Source organism: Danio rerio, chromosome 25, assembly GCF_049306965.1.
Source record: "Danio rerio strain Tuebingen ecotype United States chromosome 25, GRCz12tu, whole genome shotgun sequence".
NCBI classification, from domain to species: Eukaryota; Metazoa; Chordata; class Actinopteri; order Cypriniformes; family Danionidae; genus Danio; species Danio rerio.
The window spans coordinates 22013295-22035232 of NC_133200.1; the positions used below are offsets into that span (position 1 = coordinate 22013295).

General features: G+C 36.8%; 1 protein-coding gene across 27 annotated transcripts in view; it reads right to left on the minus strand.

Annotated features, from left to right (window-relative positions):
- The window catches only part of magi2b (membrane associated guanylate kinase, WW and PDZ domain containing 2b), a 235921-nt gene that overhangs the window by 17555 nt on the left and 196428 nt on the right, over nucleotides 1–21938 (minus strand). For 24 of the 27 annotated variants that reach the window (XM_073943139.1, XM_073943138.1, XM_073943137.1 and 21 more), the window contains 5 exons: nucleotides 21087–21266; nucleotides 18679–18864; nucleotides 16168–16555; nucleotides 8485–8677; nucleotides 4617–4760 (listed from right to left, as the gene is read on the minus strand). The exons of the other annotated variants lie outside the window; for them this stretch is intronic. In XM_073943139.1, coding sequence (XP_073799240.1) covers nucleotides 4617–4760; nucleotides 8485–8677; nucleotides 16168–16555; nucleotides 18679–18864; nucleotides 21087–21266 — 1091 coding nt within the window. The remainder of the gene's footprint in view (nucleotides 1–4616; nucleotides 4761–8484; nucleotides 8678–16167; nucleotides 16556–18678; nucleotides 18865–21086; nucleotides 21267–21938) is intronic. 27 annotated transcript variants of the gene reach the window in all.

Below are 21938 nucleotides of genomic sequence, written 5' to 3' on the forward strand. Positions count from 1 at the left end.
CAGATCTCTACCTTCTAACTACCCCTAACAAATAACAAACTTGTACGTGTAATGGACGCAATACATAACCAGCCTCTGAAGCAGTTTGTTAAAATGTTACTATGTGCTATTATCATAGTTTAACTTTTGTTCAGTTCTCTAGAGTTTACAGTGTTTCTTTTACAATTAGGCCCAATCCCAGTTCTATTTTTGTACCCCTTCCCCTTGGTCCTTCAAACAAAGTGTGAAGGGGTAGGGCTTCAAAATTTACCCGTAAGAATTGGGACACCACTACAGCACCTGCACACGTCATCATATGTCATTGGGATATCTTGCTTTATATGAGATCAGTCGTTGGACTGCTGTACTTATTCCAGTTGCGTTATTTTGGGGTATTTATCTTCAGGAAATCACTGAAGGTAGCGATATTATGTTATTATAACGATCTAATGTGGCAATAAGATCGTAACTATACTGTACATTTAACATAAGGGCCATATTAATAAATGTAAACACACGAAAACAACATTAACATCATAGCAGACGCTGTAAAAAGCCCAGCCACTAGACTTTTCTGACAGGGCATTCGATGGTATGTTGTGGGACAGCTGTACAGGAGTTATGATTAAGGATTATAGATTGCGAAATTTAGCAGTTTTTATTTTAACGGTTTTTTTAAAGCATGACGGTAAAACACGAACATGGTTAAGAACATATTAAAACATGTGCTTGTATGTCGTAAAAATTCATAACAATGAAATTTTCTTAGCCCTTGGTTTTGAGTGTGGTCCTGAAAAATCTCTCTATCTACCCCTTCCCCTTAGCCCTTCGCCTTCAAGATAAAGAGAATTGGGACACCCCTACCCCTTCACATGAACGTGCAAAACAAGGGGTAGGGGTAAAGAGAAGGGCTAAGAGGTAGAATTGGGATTGGGCCTTAATGCTGCAAACTTCAATTTAAGTTCAGTTTAAGATTCAAGCCCAAGTCACAGCAGAAAATCAATGCTTATGCATCTCTCAGCTCACAAATGCTAATTTTTAAAAAAAATATACGTTCTTGCGCTAGAACACAGGCTGAATGCATGTAACAACGTCAGACTACACACGTTTAACAGTCATTTAAGTCTGAGTCTAAAGTGAAAGTACACATTACATTTCTCCAGAAGTTACACATGTTTATTTAAAATAATGAGCATATTAATAAGATCAAGTTTTTATCCTTTTTACATACTGTAAATGGTAGCTAATAAACAGGACCAGATGGAATCTGTGGACGTTTTTTGCTATTTCTCCAGAGAATTTTGGAAAAAATCTGCAGAAAATAGGACTGTACAAACTGCATTGTACATTGAACATTTTTTATCTTAGTCAATAATATTACTTTAATTAATAAAAAAAACTGATATATATACAGATTTACACACATTTACACAAGTAAATAAACAGAATTAATGATGGGATTAAAATCTGAGGAAATCTGCGGAATTCAGCTGAAAATCTGCGGAATTTTGCGAAAAATCTACGGAATTCTGCGCGCAGATTCCGTGTGGGCCTACTTATAAAGCTATGTATTTTATGCCGATGTATAGAAGTGTTACGTTTTGCTTTAGTTTTTTTTTTTTTACAATAACCGAATGAATCTGAAAACAGTAACTACAAAACCGTTATATGAACCGAACTAAGAATTCTGTGAACCGTCCCACCACTGACAATTGTTTATTGTTTCAGACCTGACTCTGATGGCCTAGAATTAAGTTCAAGTGTTACGTCCCTGACTCATTATAAATGGGTCTCTCATTTGACCACACAATATCTCCCTGATCTGCCTAATGGTGGCGCTACAGTAAACAAGTATAAAATCACAAAGAACTCCTAAACTAGTAGTCGAGAATTCAAGTGTGTTATATCTCATTTATTGTAATCTTTTGCTTAAGATGAACAAAACATATGCCTGTTTTTTAATTTATATATTCAAAATGTATTTTAAAAATTAGATTGAGATTTCATAGATATATAATTATTTATTCTATAGCAATATTTTACTAAAATGGCTAAAGCTCTTGAACCGAATTTGATATTTCTATCAAAATTGGCGCACGTGAATGAGCTCAATATAAGGAACGAGTAGAAAAATAGCCGAGTTTGGCCACTTGATGGCACTAGAATAGAAATAAAAAACATGGAAATTGCTATGCTACCATCTGTTTTTAAAGGTCCCATGAAACTAAAATAAGTTTTTTAGTTTCAGTATTGTTCATTTTTAAGATATCTATAAGCTAGTGTGCTTCATAACAGTGACAAAATTTACATATAGAAGATATAAAATTGATAGAAACATGTAAAGCTTGTAGTTTGTCACTTCTGCTCAAATAGACTTACAGTTTAAATTCATGTCACCTTACACTACAGTTTCTCCCAAGGGCGTAGATTTAGCATGGACCAATATCCACCAACAATTGAAATGTCCCCACCAATAATATAATTGACTTTAAAAATTGTGCTGTCTATATTAACGCAGATATGTCGAAAGTGTTAAATATCGTGTCTCCTTGAGTCACACCACCGTGAAACACATTTGAACACTTATTGGCTGTGCCTTTCCCTGCTTACATGTGAGAGGCTGTAGCTGTGTTCAGACGTAGCAGCGCCAAAACAGCGCAGGGCAATTTCCCATGCAAGAATAAGGTGTGTACACACATAAGTGAAGACTCACTTTCCCTACTGACCTTAACTCAAGTTCACTATTGAATGAGTCCATCATGATAATGCCGTTAATGCTTGTGCTTTTTCCCCCCGTTTTAATGCACAGTCTTACGATATAGCAGACTGATGACTGGATAATACGCCCTGAAAACTAAATGCAGAATAAACAGCTGAATGTAAAAGTACATGATCTCTCCCAGTTTTCCTAATCTCTCAGAGTAGTTTGTGCAATTTCGGTTGAAACAATTTGTCAGAAAAGCCTGTGCTCCATCTTTTATTACTACTGATATACGAGACCGGTTTCATTTTCACTATGGCTAAAATAAACAGAAGTCTTTATTAAACTCTCTCTTTATATCCGTTAATAAAAATTCTTTTAACATTACACTATCAGGCCTGTAGCTACAGTAGCTTATAGAAATGTGTGGTTATTTTTTGTTCTGAAAAACTCCCCCTTTTTGCAGTTATTTGTCTGATTTTCTATTTAATTATGAGGTATAAATATTACATTTTAGAGATGTAACAAATTGGGACACCCCTACCCCCTTCACATAAACGTGCAAAACAAGGGGTAGGGGTAAAGAGAAGGGCTAAGAGGTAGAATTGGGATTGGGCCTTAATGCTGCAAACTTCAATTTAAGTTCAGTTTAAGATTCAAGCCCAAGTCACAGCAGAAAATCAATGCTTATGCATCTCTCAGCTCACAAATGCTAATTTGTGAACAAATTTTTACTGGATTATCTTGTCGGATCAATATTATAGCCACACTTTTTTATGTTCCAAAAAAAAAAAATGTTGTCAAATAGTTTACCAAACTATTTTACTATGTTATACTATTTTTTATTCTGGAGAAAGTCTTATTTGTTTTATTTCAGCTAGATTAAAAGCAGTTATTAATTTTTCTAAAAACATTTTTGGGACAAAATAATTAGCCCCTTTAAGCAAATTTTTTTTCAATGATCAACAGAACAAACCATCGTTATACAATAACTTGCCTAAATACCCTAACTTGCCTAGTTCATCTTATTAACCTAGTTAAGCCTTTAAATGTCACTTTAAGCTGTGTAGAAGTGTCTTGAAAAATATCTAGTGAAATATTATTTACTGTCATCATTACAAAAGTAAAATAGATTATTATAAATAAGTTTTTAAAACTATTATGCTTAGAAATGTGCTGAAACAATCTTCCCTCCATTAAACAGAAATTGGTGAAAAAAAAAAAACAGGGGTGCTAATAATTCAGGGGGGCTAATAATTCTGACTTTAACTGTGTGTGTGTATATATGTATATATATATATATATATATATATATATATATATATATATATATATATATATATATATATATATATATATATATGTATATATATATATATATATATATATATATATATATATATATATATATATATATATATATATATATATATATACACGAATAATCAACTTGCCAGTATATTCAACTGTCCTCAGTCGGAATTTATGACTTTTATATGTTAGATATCTTTATTCTGAACAGCTTTGCCTCCATTATTTCTGTTGTCCATTAAATTATTCAGTAAAGTATAGTCCTAGGTATTTTGTTAAACATCAACAAAACCAGTCCAGTGTAATATTGTATAAATCTCTAAACTGCCTAGATCAATAATTATTTTAAAAAGGTGAACGTTTGTATTTAAACAGCTATAACAGGGTCATTAGCAAATCGCTTTTTTTATGATCCTAATTTTATACTGTCATTTTGTTATACAGAATACATGATCATTGATTTAAAGCACATATTTATTTTAAGAAAATCATGCAGACCCCAATCACATTGTCATCAGAAACTAGACTAAAATACATTCCAACTAAATCTTAATATTATTTTAGTGTGATACTCAATGGGAACAGTTTCATCTCGGATTGATGCGTCTGAAAGGGCTTTTCTCACCCTCATTCTGCCGTTGCGGACTGCAGGTCCATCCTCAGCCAGTCTCAACACAAACAGGTCCATCTTATATTCCCTTCCTCCGCGGATACTGAAGCCAAATCCCTTCACACTTTTCTCCAGTTCCACAGTGAAATAGTCATAGTCCTGGAAAAAGAAATGTAAAAAGTGTAAATAAATGTCTGGCACTGCTGCTTCTCAATAAAACCCCCGGAGTTGACTTTTATTGAGCCTTTATACAATATACATTTAATATGATTTTTTTCATATTTAAATGACCAAAAATAAGTTCTAAATATTTTTATTAAAAAAGGCATATTCATAGGGACCAAAAACCTAATTTAAGCTATGTTCACCGACATATTTGTGTCAGATGTGGTCACACAACCACAGCGCATTTAAATGAGACTAAATGAAATCAATATTTTGCACAAGAACAAAGAAATACTGATTATGATGTTTCTGAAGATACCTTAAACTGTGTTTTGTTCCTTTTGCTCCTCTCAACTTCCTTTTCTGTACATTTATTTATGGCTTCACTACTGTTTGTCGTGCCTATGAACTAAAATTAAATTATAATCCAGCACTGAACTATACATGTTTGTATATTGGATGGATTTTTCTAGTATCAGCATACGCCATAATTTTAGGTCATACAAATAAGAAGACATTTAAAATTTAAAGGGCTATTTTATTTGTTTACCCGTGATTCTAAAAAAACAGTGTGCTTAAATTCAGTAATATAGAAAGTCAAGCCTTGCTGTTTATATTGTTTCCACAAAGGGTTAACAATAGACAATCATTATCATATTATCACAAAAACTAGACCTCAATTACATCAGGACACATTACTGTAATGAAAAGTAGTTAAGGAGCTACTGAAGCAACATAATTCAGCTATTTTTGCACCACAGCAGATTGACAGCATAGTACAGTCCGTCCACAATAATGGCGACTGCACCACTGTGTGACGTCACATGGAACCAATGGAGGATTTTTTTGAAATTGTTGCAAATTTATTCAAAATAAAAAAGCTGAAAAATCACATGTACATAAGTATTCACAGCCTTTACTCAATACTTTGTTGATGCACCTTTGGCAGCCATTACAGCCTCAAGTCTTTTTGAATATGATGCCACAAGCTTGGCACACCTGTCCTTGGGAATTTGTACCCATTCCTCTTTGCAGTTTCTCTTAAGCTCTATCAGGTTGGATGGGAAGATCTCTCCAGAGAAGTTTAATAAGATTTAGGTCTGGGCTCTGACTGGGCCACTCAAGGATCACAGGATTCACAGGAGTTGTTGTGAAGCCACTCCATCAATATTTTGGCAGTGTGCTTTGGGTCATTATCCTGCTGGAAGAGGAACGGTCGCCCCAGTCTGAGGTCAGGAACACTCTGAAGCAGGTTTTCATTTAGGACTCTGTACATTGCTGCATTCATATTTCCCTCTATCCTGACTAGTCTTCCAGCTCTGCTGCTGAAACTCATCCCCACAGCATAATGCTGCCACTACCATGCTTCACTATAGGGATAGTGTTAGTCTGGTGATGAGCGGTGCCTGGTTTTCTACAAACGTCTGGCATTCACTCCAAAGAGTTCAATTTTAGTCCCATCAGACTCAAGAATTTAGTTTCAGATGCCTTTTGGCAAATTCCAAGTGTGCTGCTATGCGCCCTTTACTAAGGAGGGGCTTCTGTCTGGCCACTGTACCATACAAGTATGGTTTGTACACAGATGGTTGTCCTTCTGTAATGTCTCCTCTCTCCAAAGATGAACGCTGAAGCTCAAACAGAGTGACCATCGGGTTATTGTTCACCTCCTTGACTAAGGCCCTTCTCCCCGATCACTCAGCTTAGATGGCCGGCCAGCTCTAGGAAGAGTCCTGGTGATTCCAAACATCTTCCACTGACGGATGATGGGGGCCACTGTGCTCATTGGAACTTTCTTAGCAGCAGAAATTGTTCTGTAACCTTCCCCAGCCTTGTGCCTCAAGACAATTCTGTCTCTGAGGCCTACAGACAATTCCTTTGTCTTCATGCTTGGTTTGTCACACTCAACACTGGTGTACCACAGGGCTGTGTGCTGAGCCCCTTCCTCTACTCCCTTTTTACTGTTGACTGTAGGCCTGTTAATAGATCCAACACCATCATCAAATTTGCAGATGACACCACAGTGATTGGTCTAATCAGCAACAATGAGACGGCCTACAGGGAGGAGATACAGCATCTGGCCACTTGGTGCACCGACAATAATCTGCTCCTTAACACCAAAAAGACCAAGGAGCTCATTGTGGACTTCAGAAAGTGACGAACAGACTCACATGATCCCATCCACATCAGTGGGATGGCCGTTGAGCCTGTCTCATCCTTTAAGTTCCTGGGGACCCACATCTCAAAGGACCTTTCCTGGACCACCAACACCTCCAGCCTGATCAAGAAGGCTCATCAGCGCCTATTCTTCTTAAGGCAACTGAAGAAGAACCAGCTTTCATCAGCCGTCCTGGTGAACTTCTACCGCTGCACAATAGAGAGCATCCTGACAAACTGTGTCACAGTCTGGTATGGAAGCTGCTCTGTTGCTGAGCGTAAGGCACTGCAGCGGGTGGTGAAAACTGCCCAACGCATCACAGGGACCACACTGCCAGCCATAGAGGACATCCAGAAGAAACACTGTTTGCACCGAGCACTCAGTATTCTGAAGGACACCTTTCACCCTGCTCACAGACAGTTTTCTCTCCTGCCCTCCGGCAGGCGCTTCAGGCTCCCCCGGACAAAAACCAGCAGACTGAGGAACAGCTTTTTCCCCAGAGCTGTCTCCCTCCTGAACTCTGCCCCACACTGACTCTTTTGCCCCCCACTGACTCTTTTGCCCCCCCCAATACACCCCCCACTTTCCTCTAACTTAAACTCCTCGCAATAACTGCACTGTTTAACATTTGCACATTCACTGCACCACATTGAGCTGTTTACTTATTGAACTGTACATACCCACTGCATATGGGCATTTGTAATTATGTACACACCCACTATACATATACACTGTAATCATGCTTATTTATCTGCATACTACTGACTATTAATAGCAACCTGTACATATATTCATATATTGTTACATATACACTTGTAATCATGTTCATCTATCCCTGTACATATATTCATATATTGTAACATATACACTTGTAATCATGTTTATCTATCTGCACACTACTGATTATTAATAGCAACCTGCACATATATCCATATATTGTAAATCTGTTCATAGCTTATCCAACCTGTATATAATGTTCATAGTACATCCATCCCATCTGTAAATATCACCATAGTTTTCTATAACTGCACTTTATAACTTATTCCTGTATCCTGCACTTGCTGCTATTGCACTGCTGGTTATACCTAAACTGCATTTCGTTGCATTGTACTTGTACATGTGTAATGACAATAAAGTTGAATCTATCTAATCTAATCTTGTGCTTTGACATGCACTGTCAACCCTGGGCCCTTATATAGACAGGTGTATGCAGTTTCAAATCATATCCAATCAACTGAATTTACCACAGGTGAACTCCAATTAAGGTGCTGTAACATCTCAAGAATGAACAATGGAAACAGGATGTACCTGAGCTCAATTTAAAGCAAAAGCTGTGAATACTTATGTACATGTGATTTTTCAGGTTTTTTTTTATTTTTAATACATTTGCAACAATTTCAAAAATAAGGCAGTAACAAAAAAAAAACATGGAAAAAGTGAAGAATATTTTAATACAAAGTTATTATATTGTCAGAAACTGTCTAAAAACACATTTATATAGGCTTTCATACAACACAGATGTGTTTATAGCAGCTGTAAATATGTAATGTTGTTGTGTGTGACCTGTGGCCTGTAGTCAGCGATGGAGTGTTGTCTGTAGTCGATGAGCGCAGGCGGGTGTCTATACTCCATGGTCGGGGGCTGTCTGTAATCTGCCACAGGGGGATGTCTGTAGTCCACTGGCGGCTGTCTGTAGTCTGTGTAAGCAGCTTGGCAAATATCAGGTTTAACATCCTGCCTGGCCTTTACCTCCGACCTGCAGACACCAACAACAAAGTCAAGTTAAGCGATTATTCAGCAAACTGCAGTGCCCTACACTAATACCCTTGCTAAATATGAAAAAGAAAGCTGTGTAAAGGCTGCGTATTTCTCATTTAACCTTTTGATAATTCCTCATAATTTCAAAGGTCCTATGAAATTAAAATAAAGTTTTGTAGATGTTAGTATCATTACTGTTAGCTTTTAAGATACGTATAAGCTAGTGTGCTCCAAAACAGTGTCAAAATTCGCATTTAGGAGATATAAAGCTGATATAAACATGTAAAGCATGAAGCTGTAGTGTCACTTCCTGCAAAATGGATAAATGGTTTTATTCACCTCATACTTCAGATTGTCATCAAATCATAACCAATCAAATGCTCTCTAGTGTGTGACATGCCCCACCCCCTATAAGACGCTTCTCATTTGCTTTTTATTTGATCAACTGGCAGAGCTGTAATTAAAACAAAATGCTATTGGCTGTTTAAAAAAAGGGGAGGAGCTACTCAGACCCACCCTTTCTTCGTGTTTTGGTTTTAAACTTCAAATAAAAAAGCATATTTCAAAGCACTTCATGGGACCTTTAAGAAAAAATCTGTCTTCTCACTCTAATTGAGAATAAAACAAAATCCAAACCCAGCACACTTTTGTCACAAAAACAAATATCTTTGTAAAATATATGTGTGCCACAATTATTGGCACCCCTAAGAATTCATATGAGCACATTGTGTAGACATATAACATTTTCAGTACACCTGGTTGACTAGGCACAGGACATTTATCAAGCATGACCTACTGTTTCATAAAGCTAAACAAACTGTATGAATTAACCAATAGTTGTAATTGTAAACCATAAACACTTGCAATATCTATGCGATAAGCTAAACTTTTAGGTTTACGCCAGAATGAGACTATAGTTCCTACTTATACTGACCTAGAAAATAGCACGATGTAACTACATACTTTAGATGGGTAAATTATCAATTTTTGTTTTTATTTTTTCAAAGCGAGATGCTTACGGTCTAACCTAATACAATGATTTATGCTAAGCTAAGCTAAACATGCTCCTGTCAGAGCTGGAGATTGGCTGAATTGGTTCAAAAATAGTCAATAGTCAACTATTTACAGTTGATGTCAGAATTACTAGCCCACCTTTTTATTCCCCCCAGCCCCGAATTTCTGTTTATCGGAGAGAAGATTTTTTTTCAACACATTTCTAATCATAATAGTTTTAATAACTCATTTCTGATAACAGATTCATTTGATCTTTGCTATGATGACGGAAAATAATATTTGATTAGATATTTTTCAAGACACTTCTATACAGCTTAAAGGGACATTTAAAGGCTTAACTAGGTTAATTTGATTAACTGGGCAGGTTAGGGGAATTAGGCAAGTTATTGTATAACGATGGTTTGTTCTGTAGACTATCGAAAAATATATTGCTGAAAGGAGCTACAAATTTTGACCTTAAAATGGTGTTTACAAAATTAAAACTGCTTTTGTTTTAGCTGAAATAAAACAAATAAGAATGTTTGTATAAGAAAAAATATTATCAGACATCCTGTGAAAAGCATGTCTTTCTTTTCTGTTTCATTCTTTTATAATCTGTTTTAACAATTTAATCTGTTTTTATCTGATTTTAATCATTTTTAAATCTATTAATCATTTTTATTTTCTTGTTTCTTTTCTTCTTGTTTATGTAAAGCACTTTGAATTACTATTGTGTATGAAATGTGCTATATCAATATACTTGCTTTGCGTATTTAACTCCAGGTGACCGACACTGTAAAAATGCTTGGTTCAACGCAATAGATTTTTGTTGGGTAAACATGAAGAAATTGAGTTGACTTTTTTTTCTTTTTTCTTTTACAAATGTAAGTGGATTAAACATAAAACAATTAAGTTGAAAATAATTGTCCACAGCATTCTTTACTCATATTTAGCAAGACCACCATTATTAGTGGAGTTCATTGTACTGTAAATCAGTGTTTACAGTACACATATTCAACATCTTCCTATTCAAACACCATAGATGATTACATTAGACTTCACCTACGCTGTTGTTGTCTTTTGAAAGGAATGCGTCAATAGAGCTGCCATTTTGGTACAGGGTAGCGCTCCTTTGAAATGAATGTGGGACCAACGTGTAGTGGAAGACTGGCCATTTGGAGCCATTGATATGTTAAATTTGATCTAATCCATGTCCTGAAACACACCCCCTCTCTCACTTCCACTTTTAATGCTAACGGAATAAGAGATTTGTTTGTGTGCATATCCATCTTTCTGATCAAAATGGTATATAATATTTGTAACATTCAATAATTTAGGGGGGACAGTATGCACACTGAGGCTATGCCTATGTTATCAGGCACCCTTATAACGTTAGGTTACTTCAAAAACTAGCTGTTACGTCACTTAGCAGATAATAATACAAGTTTCTGGCACCACAGCATCTTGTCGTTATTGTTTTTTTTACATTGTTTGCTGATTTTATTCAACAAAACTAGCATAAGCCTAGAATTTAGTGCGAGTCTGGTGCTACTTTGCCTTATGGTCAGTCTAATAAGTGATTGTATTATCATCTATAACGCTACTTGTTAAGCACAAAAGTTTGTGACATACAAAAACATAAAAAGCCAAATCTTACCTATAAATTGTTCTGCCTTTATGCTTTGTTTTCTTTGTTTGCTCATTACTACACACATACACAGCAACAATTCAGCATCTTCAGATTGGCTTTATTACTGACAAGTGCAGTTGAATGATTTTTGTCCTGGGAGCACTGTACAAATATGGCGTTGGTAATGACGTATGCTCAGGGTCTGTATGTGATATATCTAGTCTATATATCTGTATTCAAACCCACCTGAATCAAATCATCAGAACATTAGAAGAGACTCGGAAACCTAAAATGAATGGTTCAGATGAGTCAGACATCCAAAATATGTACTGTTGGTGTGCCTCCAGAAACAGAGTTGGGAAACACTACTGTAAATGACCAAAAACAACTCAATATTAAACCACCTAAGCTCACCATTATATCTCATGTACTATAAAAACAACCTGTTTTGTTCGTTCTGTGTCCAGCGGTGACCTTTCTCTCTCTCTCTCTGTGAGCATGTGAATGGGGCTTCGCTTATGGGCCGAATTTATCAAGTCTCTTTTTCCATCTTTCACAATGCATACATTTGAGCTTAGGGGGAAAAGAAAATATGTGCAAACCCAGCCTGGGAGGAGAAGTGTGTATTATTGAGGAGGTAAATAAAAAATTTATGGTGAAGTGTTAAGTGATGTTAGTGGGGCTGTTGAAAGAGAAGGACAGCAGGCGCTCGGAGCATTATACCAGGCTGCTCAAGGCTGTTTGCTTGAGTCCAAAGACTACCTAAGAGAAGCCCTTAAACACATGTGGTCACAAGAGGGAAAAGAAATGGAATAAAATGAGAAGCTTAGACCGGTCAGTCTAAAGAGAGCATGTCTGACTGATATTTCTTATACCACTCGTGTAATGTATACTAAAATATGAATGCCATAAAAAAGACTTAGTTTTTTTTTCTTATGTAATATAAATAAATGCGATCAAATGTGCTGAAAGTTTAATAATACTGACAAAGAAATAAATAAATGCAGGTTGACTATATACATTGTTTAAATTCCATTTAATAGTCATATATACACTCACCGGCCACTTTATTAGGTACACCTTCTATTACGATGCTTTTTGTACGACCCCCTTTTGCCTTAATCCTAATATTCCTCACAGATTTTAGTCTACATTGACATGATAGCATCATGCAGTTTCTGCAGATTTGTCAGCTGCACATTCAGGGTGCAAATCTCCCGTTTCACCACATCCAAGAGGTGCACTATTGGATAGAGATCTGATCACTGTAGAGGCCATTTAGGTACAGTGAACTCATTGTCATGTTCAAGAAACCATTCTGAGATGATTCACGCTTTATGACACCGCACGTTATTCTGCTGGAAGTAGCCATCAGAAGATGGGTACACTGTGGTCATAAAGAGATGGACATGGTCAGCAACAATACTCAAGTAGGCTGTAGCGTTGACACGATGTTTAATTGGTGCTAATGGGCCCATAAGGTGCCAAGAAAATATCCCCCACACCATTACACCACCACCACCAGCCTGAACTGTTGATACAAGGATTCATGCTTTCATGTTGTTGATGCCAATTTCTGACCCTGCCATCCGAATGTTGCAGAAGAAATTGAGACTCATTAGACCAGGCAATGTTTTCAATCTTCTATTGTTCAATTTTGGTGAGCCTGTGTGAATTGTAGCCTCAGTTTCCTGTTCTTAGATGACAGGAGTGGCACCCAGTGTGGTCTTCTGCTGCTGTAGCCCTTCCGCCTCAAGGTTTGACGTGTTGTGTGTTCAGAGAAGCTCTTCTGCAGACCTCAATTGTAATGAGTGGTTATTTGAGTTACTGTTGCCTTTGTATCAGCTCGAACCAGTCTGGCTATTCTCCTCTGACCTCTCCTCTGCCATCAACAAGGCATTTGCACCCACAGAACTGCCGCTCACTGGATATTTTCTCCTTTTCTGACCCTTCTCTGTAAACCCTAGAGATGGTTGAGCGTAAAAATCCCAGTAGATCAGCAGTTTCTGAAATACTCAGACCAGCCCGTCTGGCACCAACAACCACGCCACGTTAAAAGTGACTTAAATCAGCTTTTTTCCCCATTCTGATGCTCGGCATGTCTACAATACTAAATGCATTGAGTTGCTACCATGTGATCGGCTGATAAGAAAATTGTATTAACAAGCAGTTATGTACCTAATAAACTGGCCGGTGAGTGTACTTTCTATTTGCTGACAATTAAGTAAGTGTTGGATTTTAGGCATTTATTTAAAGGAATAGTTCACCCAAAAATTTAAATGCACTCACTATTTTTTCACCCTCGAGTGGTGTCAAACCTTTATGAGTTCTTTCTTCTGTTAAACACAGAAGATGTTCTGAAGAAAGCTAAAATCCTGCTGCCTTCCATAGTAAAAAAACAAACATACCATAAGAGTCAATGGTTACAGGTTTCCAACATTTTACAAAATATCTCCTTTTGTGTTTATCAGAAGAAAAAAACTCAAAGGCTTGAAACAAGTAAAGACAAAATTTTCATGTTTGGGTGAACTAAGTTTTTCACATGACATGATATTCTAAGATTTGACTGGGGTAGCATAGTTCTTTATTATTGCAGTCTTTGCAACAGAGAGCTTTTGTTTCTGCTCTGATAAATGCAAAACTACAACAAAAGGATTTTGCATCTGGCTAAAGAACATTTGCTTATTTTTTTTTTTTTTACATCTTCAAACCAGTTGAAATCCCATCTGGCCAATGCGCTTCAACAATATGTCCTGTAATGATTAAGAATGAGGTCAGTAGGCAGAGAAGCTGTTTGAATGCATTCAACCACATGAAAACAATCCAATGAACCTCATGGGCTTACGACTATCTCTTAATGTGACAAAAGTGGAAAAGCTCAAAAAGTTTCAAACACTGTTTACGCATGAATTTAGTTTCCTCCACTTCTGATTAGACCAATGAAAATGCATCTTTACCGCAAGAAGCCATTAAATACCGGTACCTATTAATAGTGCTTTTTATTTAGATACCAGCATCTTTAGTAGTATTCACTAGATACCAGTTCTTATTTACTGGATATAAGTACTCATGAATTGTTGTTACTTATGAATTACTAGAATTTATTCTTTAGATATGTTTACTAATACTTTTGTTAGACACTAGTAGCTATTAAATAGATGCTATTAATTATTCATTCATTAATAGTACTTGCAGTATTTTACGTATGACTATATCTACTAACACTTTTCGAAATTTTGCCATTGACGTCTATGGAGATCTGTCATCGAGATTCAGTTTTCTATTGAGTTAAAATCAGTTGTTTGTTAAAGAAAATACCAATTTCTTTAAGATTTTTACCAAATGATGATGTTATTTGAAAGCAACAAAACAAACATGCTCATAACCCAACAGGACCTTGTACCATTATGATATCTCCGCTACAGATAGACACATCCCTTACTGCTGATTGGCTGCAAGTGTGTTTTGCGTATCAGTCTGACACTGTGGTCAAAACACATTTTTCAGAAATCCAACTACAAAAGATACTAGTACTCATTCATGAAATGTTTCCTACGAATTACTAGTATTTATTTGTTAAATACGTTTACTAATACCTTTGTTGGATACAAGTAGCTATTAAAGATTCAGTTTTTATTTAGTTTCCCATTCATGGGATGAAATCAGTTGCTTATTACAAAAAATACCCATATATTTATTTAAATTATATAAACATAACTTTTGTAAATGAAAAGCTAGGAAAAAGCATCAAAGGATGTGAAATCAGCTTTCATATAGTTTGTACGTTATCAAAACATACAATCTGCAACGTTTCACAATGTAATGGATTTTTATAGATCACATCACAAATATTCAAGTTGATGAATAGATAACAGTCCCTCCAGGATTTTGACCCCAAAAAATCCAAGATTCTTATGACTAAAATAAGGAGTGGCAAATTTTGTTTTTGTGGCTAAATTTGATGCATTTATTTGATTGTTTTACTTTAAAAATATAAACATATTTACACATTTTTATCATATTTGATAAAATTTGTGAGTTGACAATGTTTGAAACCAATTGTTTAAAAATAAATGCTAAATCGTCTATGTTGTTTGTGCAATATTATGTGTGTGTGTGTGTGTGTGTGTGTAAGTGAGTCACAGTCAACAACTGAAGAGCCCACAAGACATACTGGAGGGCAATCCACACATCACCTCTGCCACTCACCAGGACTACACTTACCATCATCTTTTGCATCTAACACCCGATAACACTTCGCTGGACCAATGCACTGGTTACCACAGCACCTATTCACAATCATCTGCTCTATTTAAAGCACCCAGTCACTCCCTATCCTTCTAAAGTCTTGTTGTTTCTTGCATGAACACTTCTGAGTGTGTTTCTTGTTCCCTGTTCCTGCCTGGTTTGCTTGTTTTGTTTTGTACTGTCTTCTGAATTCCTCAACCTTTGCTAATTACCTTTGCTAGTTACCCCTGACATTGTAGTCTGCTCCTGTTATGACCTTTGCCTGCTTTGACTATACCGAATAAAATCTGCGTTCGAATCCGCTCCAGTTCATTTAACATATTTACAGTATAAAGACGTTTAAGCTCAAGTTAGCCTAGATCATACAGGCATTGAAGAGTGTGTTGACAAAATGAGGCTCTGCACAGTAGATGAGCACAAACTATTCACAAGTAGTATAATGTTTTTGAATGTAAAACCAGGATTTTGATCATTATCCTGACTGCCCAAAATATGTGGGAGATCTGCAGAAATGTCAAAAAATTGTGAGCTCTTCAAAATTTTGCTACATTTGCTTGATTTTACGTAAAATTCAGAGATTACAGAATCAATAATAAATATATATATATAATATATACCTGGTGTCATGAAGATAGAGTTGTGGAGGCACCGGCACCGGCACTGATCCAATGATAGTGGTTTGAATCCCCGTCATGCCTGGATCCAGAACCGGAGCAGCCTGAGTCATGGCTGAGCCTGTCTGCATGCTCTCCAGGCCGGCCTGACTCACAGACACACTGCCCTGAATGAGCGGAGGGCTGCCGTGTGGAGCTCCAGGACTCTGGTCTACCAGTAGTGGGCTGGGCTGTGTGGTGGCTGGGCTGGGGTGAGGGGCTGGAGGGCTGGGATGTGCCATGGTAGGGCTCTGCTGGGTTGCCGGGCTGGACTGGGTCTGTGGGCTGTGCTTCTGGGCCACCATGGGACTCTGCTTTTCCGATGTTGGGGCCGAGTGAGCACCATTTACGTCTAGGGCAAAAAATAATTGAGTATAAGAAAAACAAGATTCTTTACGATACTATATTGTGATAAGGGATGCACAGATGGATTAGACAGAAAAAGCATTTTAGAAACTGGATGTTGTTTTAATATAACTTGCAAACAAACCTTACTGGAATGATTTTTTTATGGTATACAGTGTGTAAACGGAGTGTTAGCAGAGGTCAGAAATACAGAACAGATGTACAAACAAACAAAACCTTACTGTGCTGTACTGGCAGCTCAAATGTCACAGAGGAATGACCGAACACCCACAGAAATAAACAAGATACTGTGCGTGCATTTTAACAAAGGTAAAAACAAATTGACCTTTGTTCATTTCATCGTCGCTCATTCCGTGATGTTGACAACATTAAATAAAAAAGACTGCATGAATAAGGCAGTTTTCTTTATAACTCATGTACGTTTAAGCGATAGCTTGGAGTGTTGCGTTTCAAAAAGTGAAAACATTGAAGATGCAAGATGTGCAGCACCTGAAACTATGGACACTGGAAGCCTGTGCTGGCATTTCTCCTGCGGTGTTGCTATCAGTGTGTGAATAGTGGGAGTAGAGGATTGCATTGACAAACCAACACAATGGGCAGCACATTGAACACAAGTGGTCAGAAACTTGTAAATAACTCATGAAAGAATAAAGTTACATTAAAACTAAGCACACCATTGCTTTTCTTGTTTAATTCCCAATAAGTTTGATGTGTCACATGTCTTCCTGTTGAAAAAAACAAAAGTTGGATCCAAGTTGGCAGACTTCAAAATGGCCACCATGGTCACCTCCCATCTTGAAAAGTTTGCCACCTCACATATACTAATGTGCAACAAACAGGATGTTAATATCACCAACCATTCCCATTTTATATAGGTGTATCCATATTAATGGCCCACCCTGTAGAGAGAAGGTGATGTGATGCACAGTGCACAAGTGTTTAAAAAGAGCTGGCGGGCTCACATGCAGATCTGTTTATCCTCTCGTGGAAGAAATCTGCTGTGCATGAAAACAATTGGTGCACTCAATCAGATTTATCATGGAATTTAAAAAAAAATGAAGCTCATTCACTCAGTCTTGCTGCTCTCAAGAGTTTGATGTGAAAACATTGACCGTACGTTCACACCGCGGCGCGTCTTCGCCGGCGTGAGCGTCGAGGAGAGTTGAAATGAAGTCAACTTTATGGTAATGAGCTATGACGCGGTTCGGCGGCAAGCAATCAAAATGAAGACGTCCATCGCTTGATAGCAGTTCAGAGAACACAGACCAGTGAACTTTGGTTCCGACCACAGTTGTTCCCAAGGGTTTGATTATTGCGGTCGCCGGATTTCCAATTATTTAAATTTTTTTCCTACAGGAACATACATTAGATAAGTTACTGGCGAGTTACTGATGTTCATTAATGATATATAAATTTATCTTAAAAAAGCGGGAATCTCACGCGATGTGACAGTACAAAACAGTACTGCTGCTTCAGGATATTTCAGACATATGGACACATATTGGATAAATAGAGCAAAGCCACACCACACGCAACTTGATCTTCTATTGTTGTATGAATTTGATAAGAAGTGCGCAACATTTTCACGCTAGAAACATGTTTTATGCAGGAATGTAACTGATATGCTGCAACGGCTCCTTTAAGTACGAGATCAATGTAGCTCTCGCCGGAGGAGCTAAAGGCAGAGAGCGTTGTCGCCAGGGCGGCCAGAGCGACCTTGGACGCTCTCGCCGCTTTCGGTGTGAACGTACGGTTAGTCTTTTTGTAAACAGCAGTGGTAGCCGGGTTCTGTTTAACCAATTATTGAACAGATTATTAATAACCACTCAAAGAACATTTTACTGCACACATTCTGGGCTTCAAAAACACAGTGGACTTGAATGCGTCTTTAGGAAAGTGAAATGGTGTTATTCCTGCTTTTCTATAAGCACCACCTACTGGAAGATTGTAAGTTTCCTTTTTCTTCAGCCGGTTTAGTGTATTTGCTTTATATGGGTATTTTTGCTTGCTACTTTTTTAATGATAAAAAACAATATTGAAGTTATACAATCTATCTGACCAATTTGCTTTTTAAAAGGGCAATTGGCCATGAAAAAAAAATGACCATACCTTCCTCTGGGATGATGTGCAGGGTGACAGTGAGTCCAGCGTCTTTGATCAGCTTGACAATGTCTGCGTGAGGCATGTTGATAATAGACTGACAGTTGACAGCCATAATACGGTCGCCAACCTTCAGCTTTCCACAGCGATCGGCCGGACTGCCCTCGATGATGCGGCCGATCTTATGTGGCACAGCTACAAAACACACACCAATGGAGAGTTTCATGAAACTGGGTAGAAAAAAACTTTACACATACTTTAGTTGGAAAAATATAGTGATACGTTCATTTTAATAAAAAAAGAAATGATTGTGTAGTACAAAATGTCCAAAATAAAGGGATTTAATAAATTTTCTAAAAAGCCTGCATTTAGTAAAACACAGTTCTAAAACTCCCTCAAATTTAAATGATAAAGTGGCTGCCCCAAGTCCTGACCTAAAACTGATTGAAAATCTCTGAAAAATCCTTGAGAGACTAATAATATCCTCTGAAAAACTAGTGATGTCATTTGAGAGACCATTTTATCGTGCCATATGTCACAGGTTGAGCTGGGAGAAACCCCAGTACTATCTTAATTCTGTCCTATTTGGGGTAACGCATTATTCGTAGAAGGGAAATCAGACATGGGTTTTAAGCTGCGGTTTCAGAAAGGCTTACGGAAGAGATCAGATCTTTATGAAGATAATATACTGATGACCTTAGATAAAGCTTCCAGCTTCCAGCCTCCATAGCTGAGACTGCAGCTTTGACTTTTGGCCAGCGGAGAAACTAAAATGGTTGCCCAACTGAGTCTGGGTTCTCTTTAAGGTTTTTTTTCTTCACTCTCCTATCGGTGAAGTTTTTTTTCCCTCTCCGCTGTCACCTCTGGCTTGCATGGTTCAGGATCGGTAGGGCTATGCATCGATGAATTTGCTATTCAGTGTTTGGACTCTCAGTAATGACTTTAAACCACACTGAACTGAGCTGAACTGAACTGAACTTAAACACTAAAAACTGAACTACCCTGATCCAGTTACTATGACCATTTATGTGAAGCTGCTTTGACACAATCTACATTGTAAAAGCGCTATACAAATAAAGATGAATTGAATTGAATAAAAAATTCCTCAAATGCCTAATTTTTTAAAGAAACTTCAGATCCATAATTTTATAAGTTCTTAAACTCATTCATACCAGTGCCCGACCCTAAGTAGTTTAGAAGAAATTGCAGTTAAAAATGCCAGTGCCAAATACAACATTTCTACGCTATATAGCAAATTCGTTAATGAATCTACAAATCATAAAAGATTGGCTTGGATTGATGACCTTTAGATGGATGTATGTATGGCTCTGTTGGGATGGGGTGGGTGTACTTTGATTGGTATTTGGTTTAAAATACAGTATGTACTATCATATATATATATATATATATATATATATATATATATATATATATATATATATATATATATATATATATATATATACACAAACACACACACACACACACACATATATATACACATACATATATATATATTTATACATACATACACACACATTATATATATACGTATTTACATTACACAAACACACACACACACACACACACACACACACACACACACACATATATATATATATATATATATATATATATATATATATATATATATATATATATATATATATATATATATATATATATATATATTAAAGCATGGGTAGCATGGGTAGGGAACCTATGGCTCGGGAGCCACATGTGACTCTTTGACCAAAAATATGTGGCTTTACAACTGTCTCCCTTCAAAAAATTTATTGTTTCCTAATGACCTTTTTATTGTATATTTTTACAGCAAAATTAATAAGAATAAGAATAAAAGGACGCTTCAACGCGTTGTGCGGTGCTGTGAATTAACTTGAAACGCGACAACAATAAAGGGGCATGCAACTTACATTTCTATGGTAACCTTGCACACGTAAATTCAAACAACATTAGTAAGTGATGGCGAAAAGAAAAAAAAATCTATAAATGATCCCTTCTTAATACATGGACTTGCGAAACATGTGATGCTTCATATACAGTATATCACCAACGGTTCTTTAAAAAAATGCATTTGCCCAAAAAATCTAAAATGGCTCTTTGCTGAAAAAAGGTTCCCGACCCCTGTACTAAAGTATAAACTAAACAGATATTAAATAGGCCAGACAGGCTTCATTTACTATATGAAAAAAGGTATAAACCAAAAGTTATCCTATATAAGCATCCTAAGATCCACCCAAATATTAATAAAGGACCTAGAGACTTCATCTCTGACTTTCAATAAATCTGTACTTCCAACAATATTGTGTGGAACAATAAAGAGCTTGTGTTCATAAAAGCCTGCATTATGAACGCTGACCGGATCATCAGACTGACAGCAGTGTAAAAGGACTCACTTATTGTGTTTGTGGTCTCTGGACGGTTGAGGGAGCTGATGATGACAAAGCCGAAGCCTTCACTTTCCTTACGGTGAATGACCACATCAGTGGTGGGCGGCAGGTTGACCGGACAGACAGCGTGACCTCGAGGAGAGCTGTTCTGATTGGCTGAACCACCGTTCTCCTCACACGGTTGACCTGCAGGTGGCAGCAAACACAATGTCAGTCAATACACACACAGACTAATAGAGAAAAGAGACACAGATATTACTGACTCGCATTCATGCTGATTTACATCATAATGTCAATCAACCATCAGATCTGAATGGTTTTCATTTGGAATAAAACGGTTTGCTTTTATGACTTATATAGTATGATGTAGTTAGAATATGGAGAAACCTTAAGAATAAGTAAAAATATGCAGTTTGCTGTAGATTTAGTTTAAATGGTCCAACTTTAAGTAGAAATAGTCATAGTTGAACAAAATATGATGAAATCAATTTAATAGAAACTGCCTCAAATGAATCTTAGAATTGGGTGTAAAATATTATTTAGAAAATATTTGGTTTTAGTTCCCTTTTCAATATTTAATTGACTAATTTCCTTTTTTATTTTTTCTGCTCATAACAGTACTGCATAATTTTTTAATTTTTGTTATTCATCATGATGTAATTTGGTGGTAATGTCCTTAATTCTTTGGCAAACCCTATTTAACTGGTAGCCCAACTTTCTAGCTTTCACTGATTTTGCAAGATGAGCCGTTCCTTGACCAAATAAAGGCCAATTTAAAAATAAAGCTCCTTTTAACCATAGCAAGAGCAATAGCTTGTTCCAAATGTCTAATTACAAGAATATTGCATCTCTATAGTG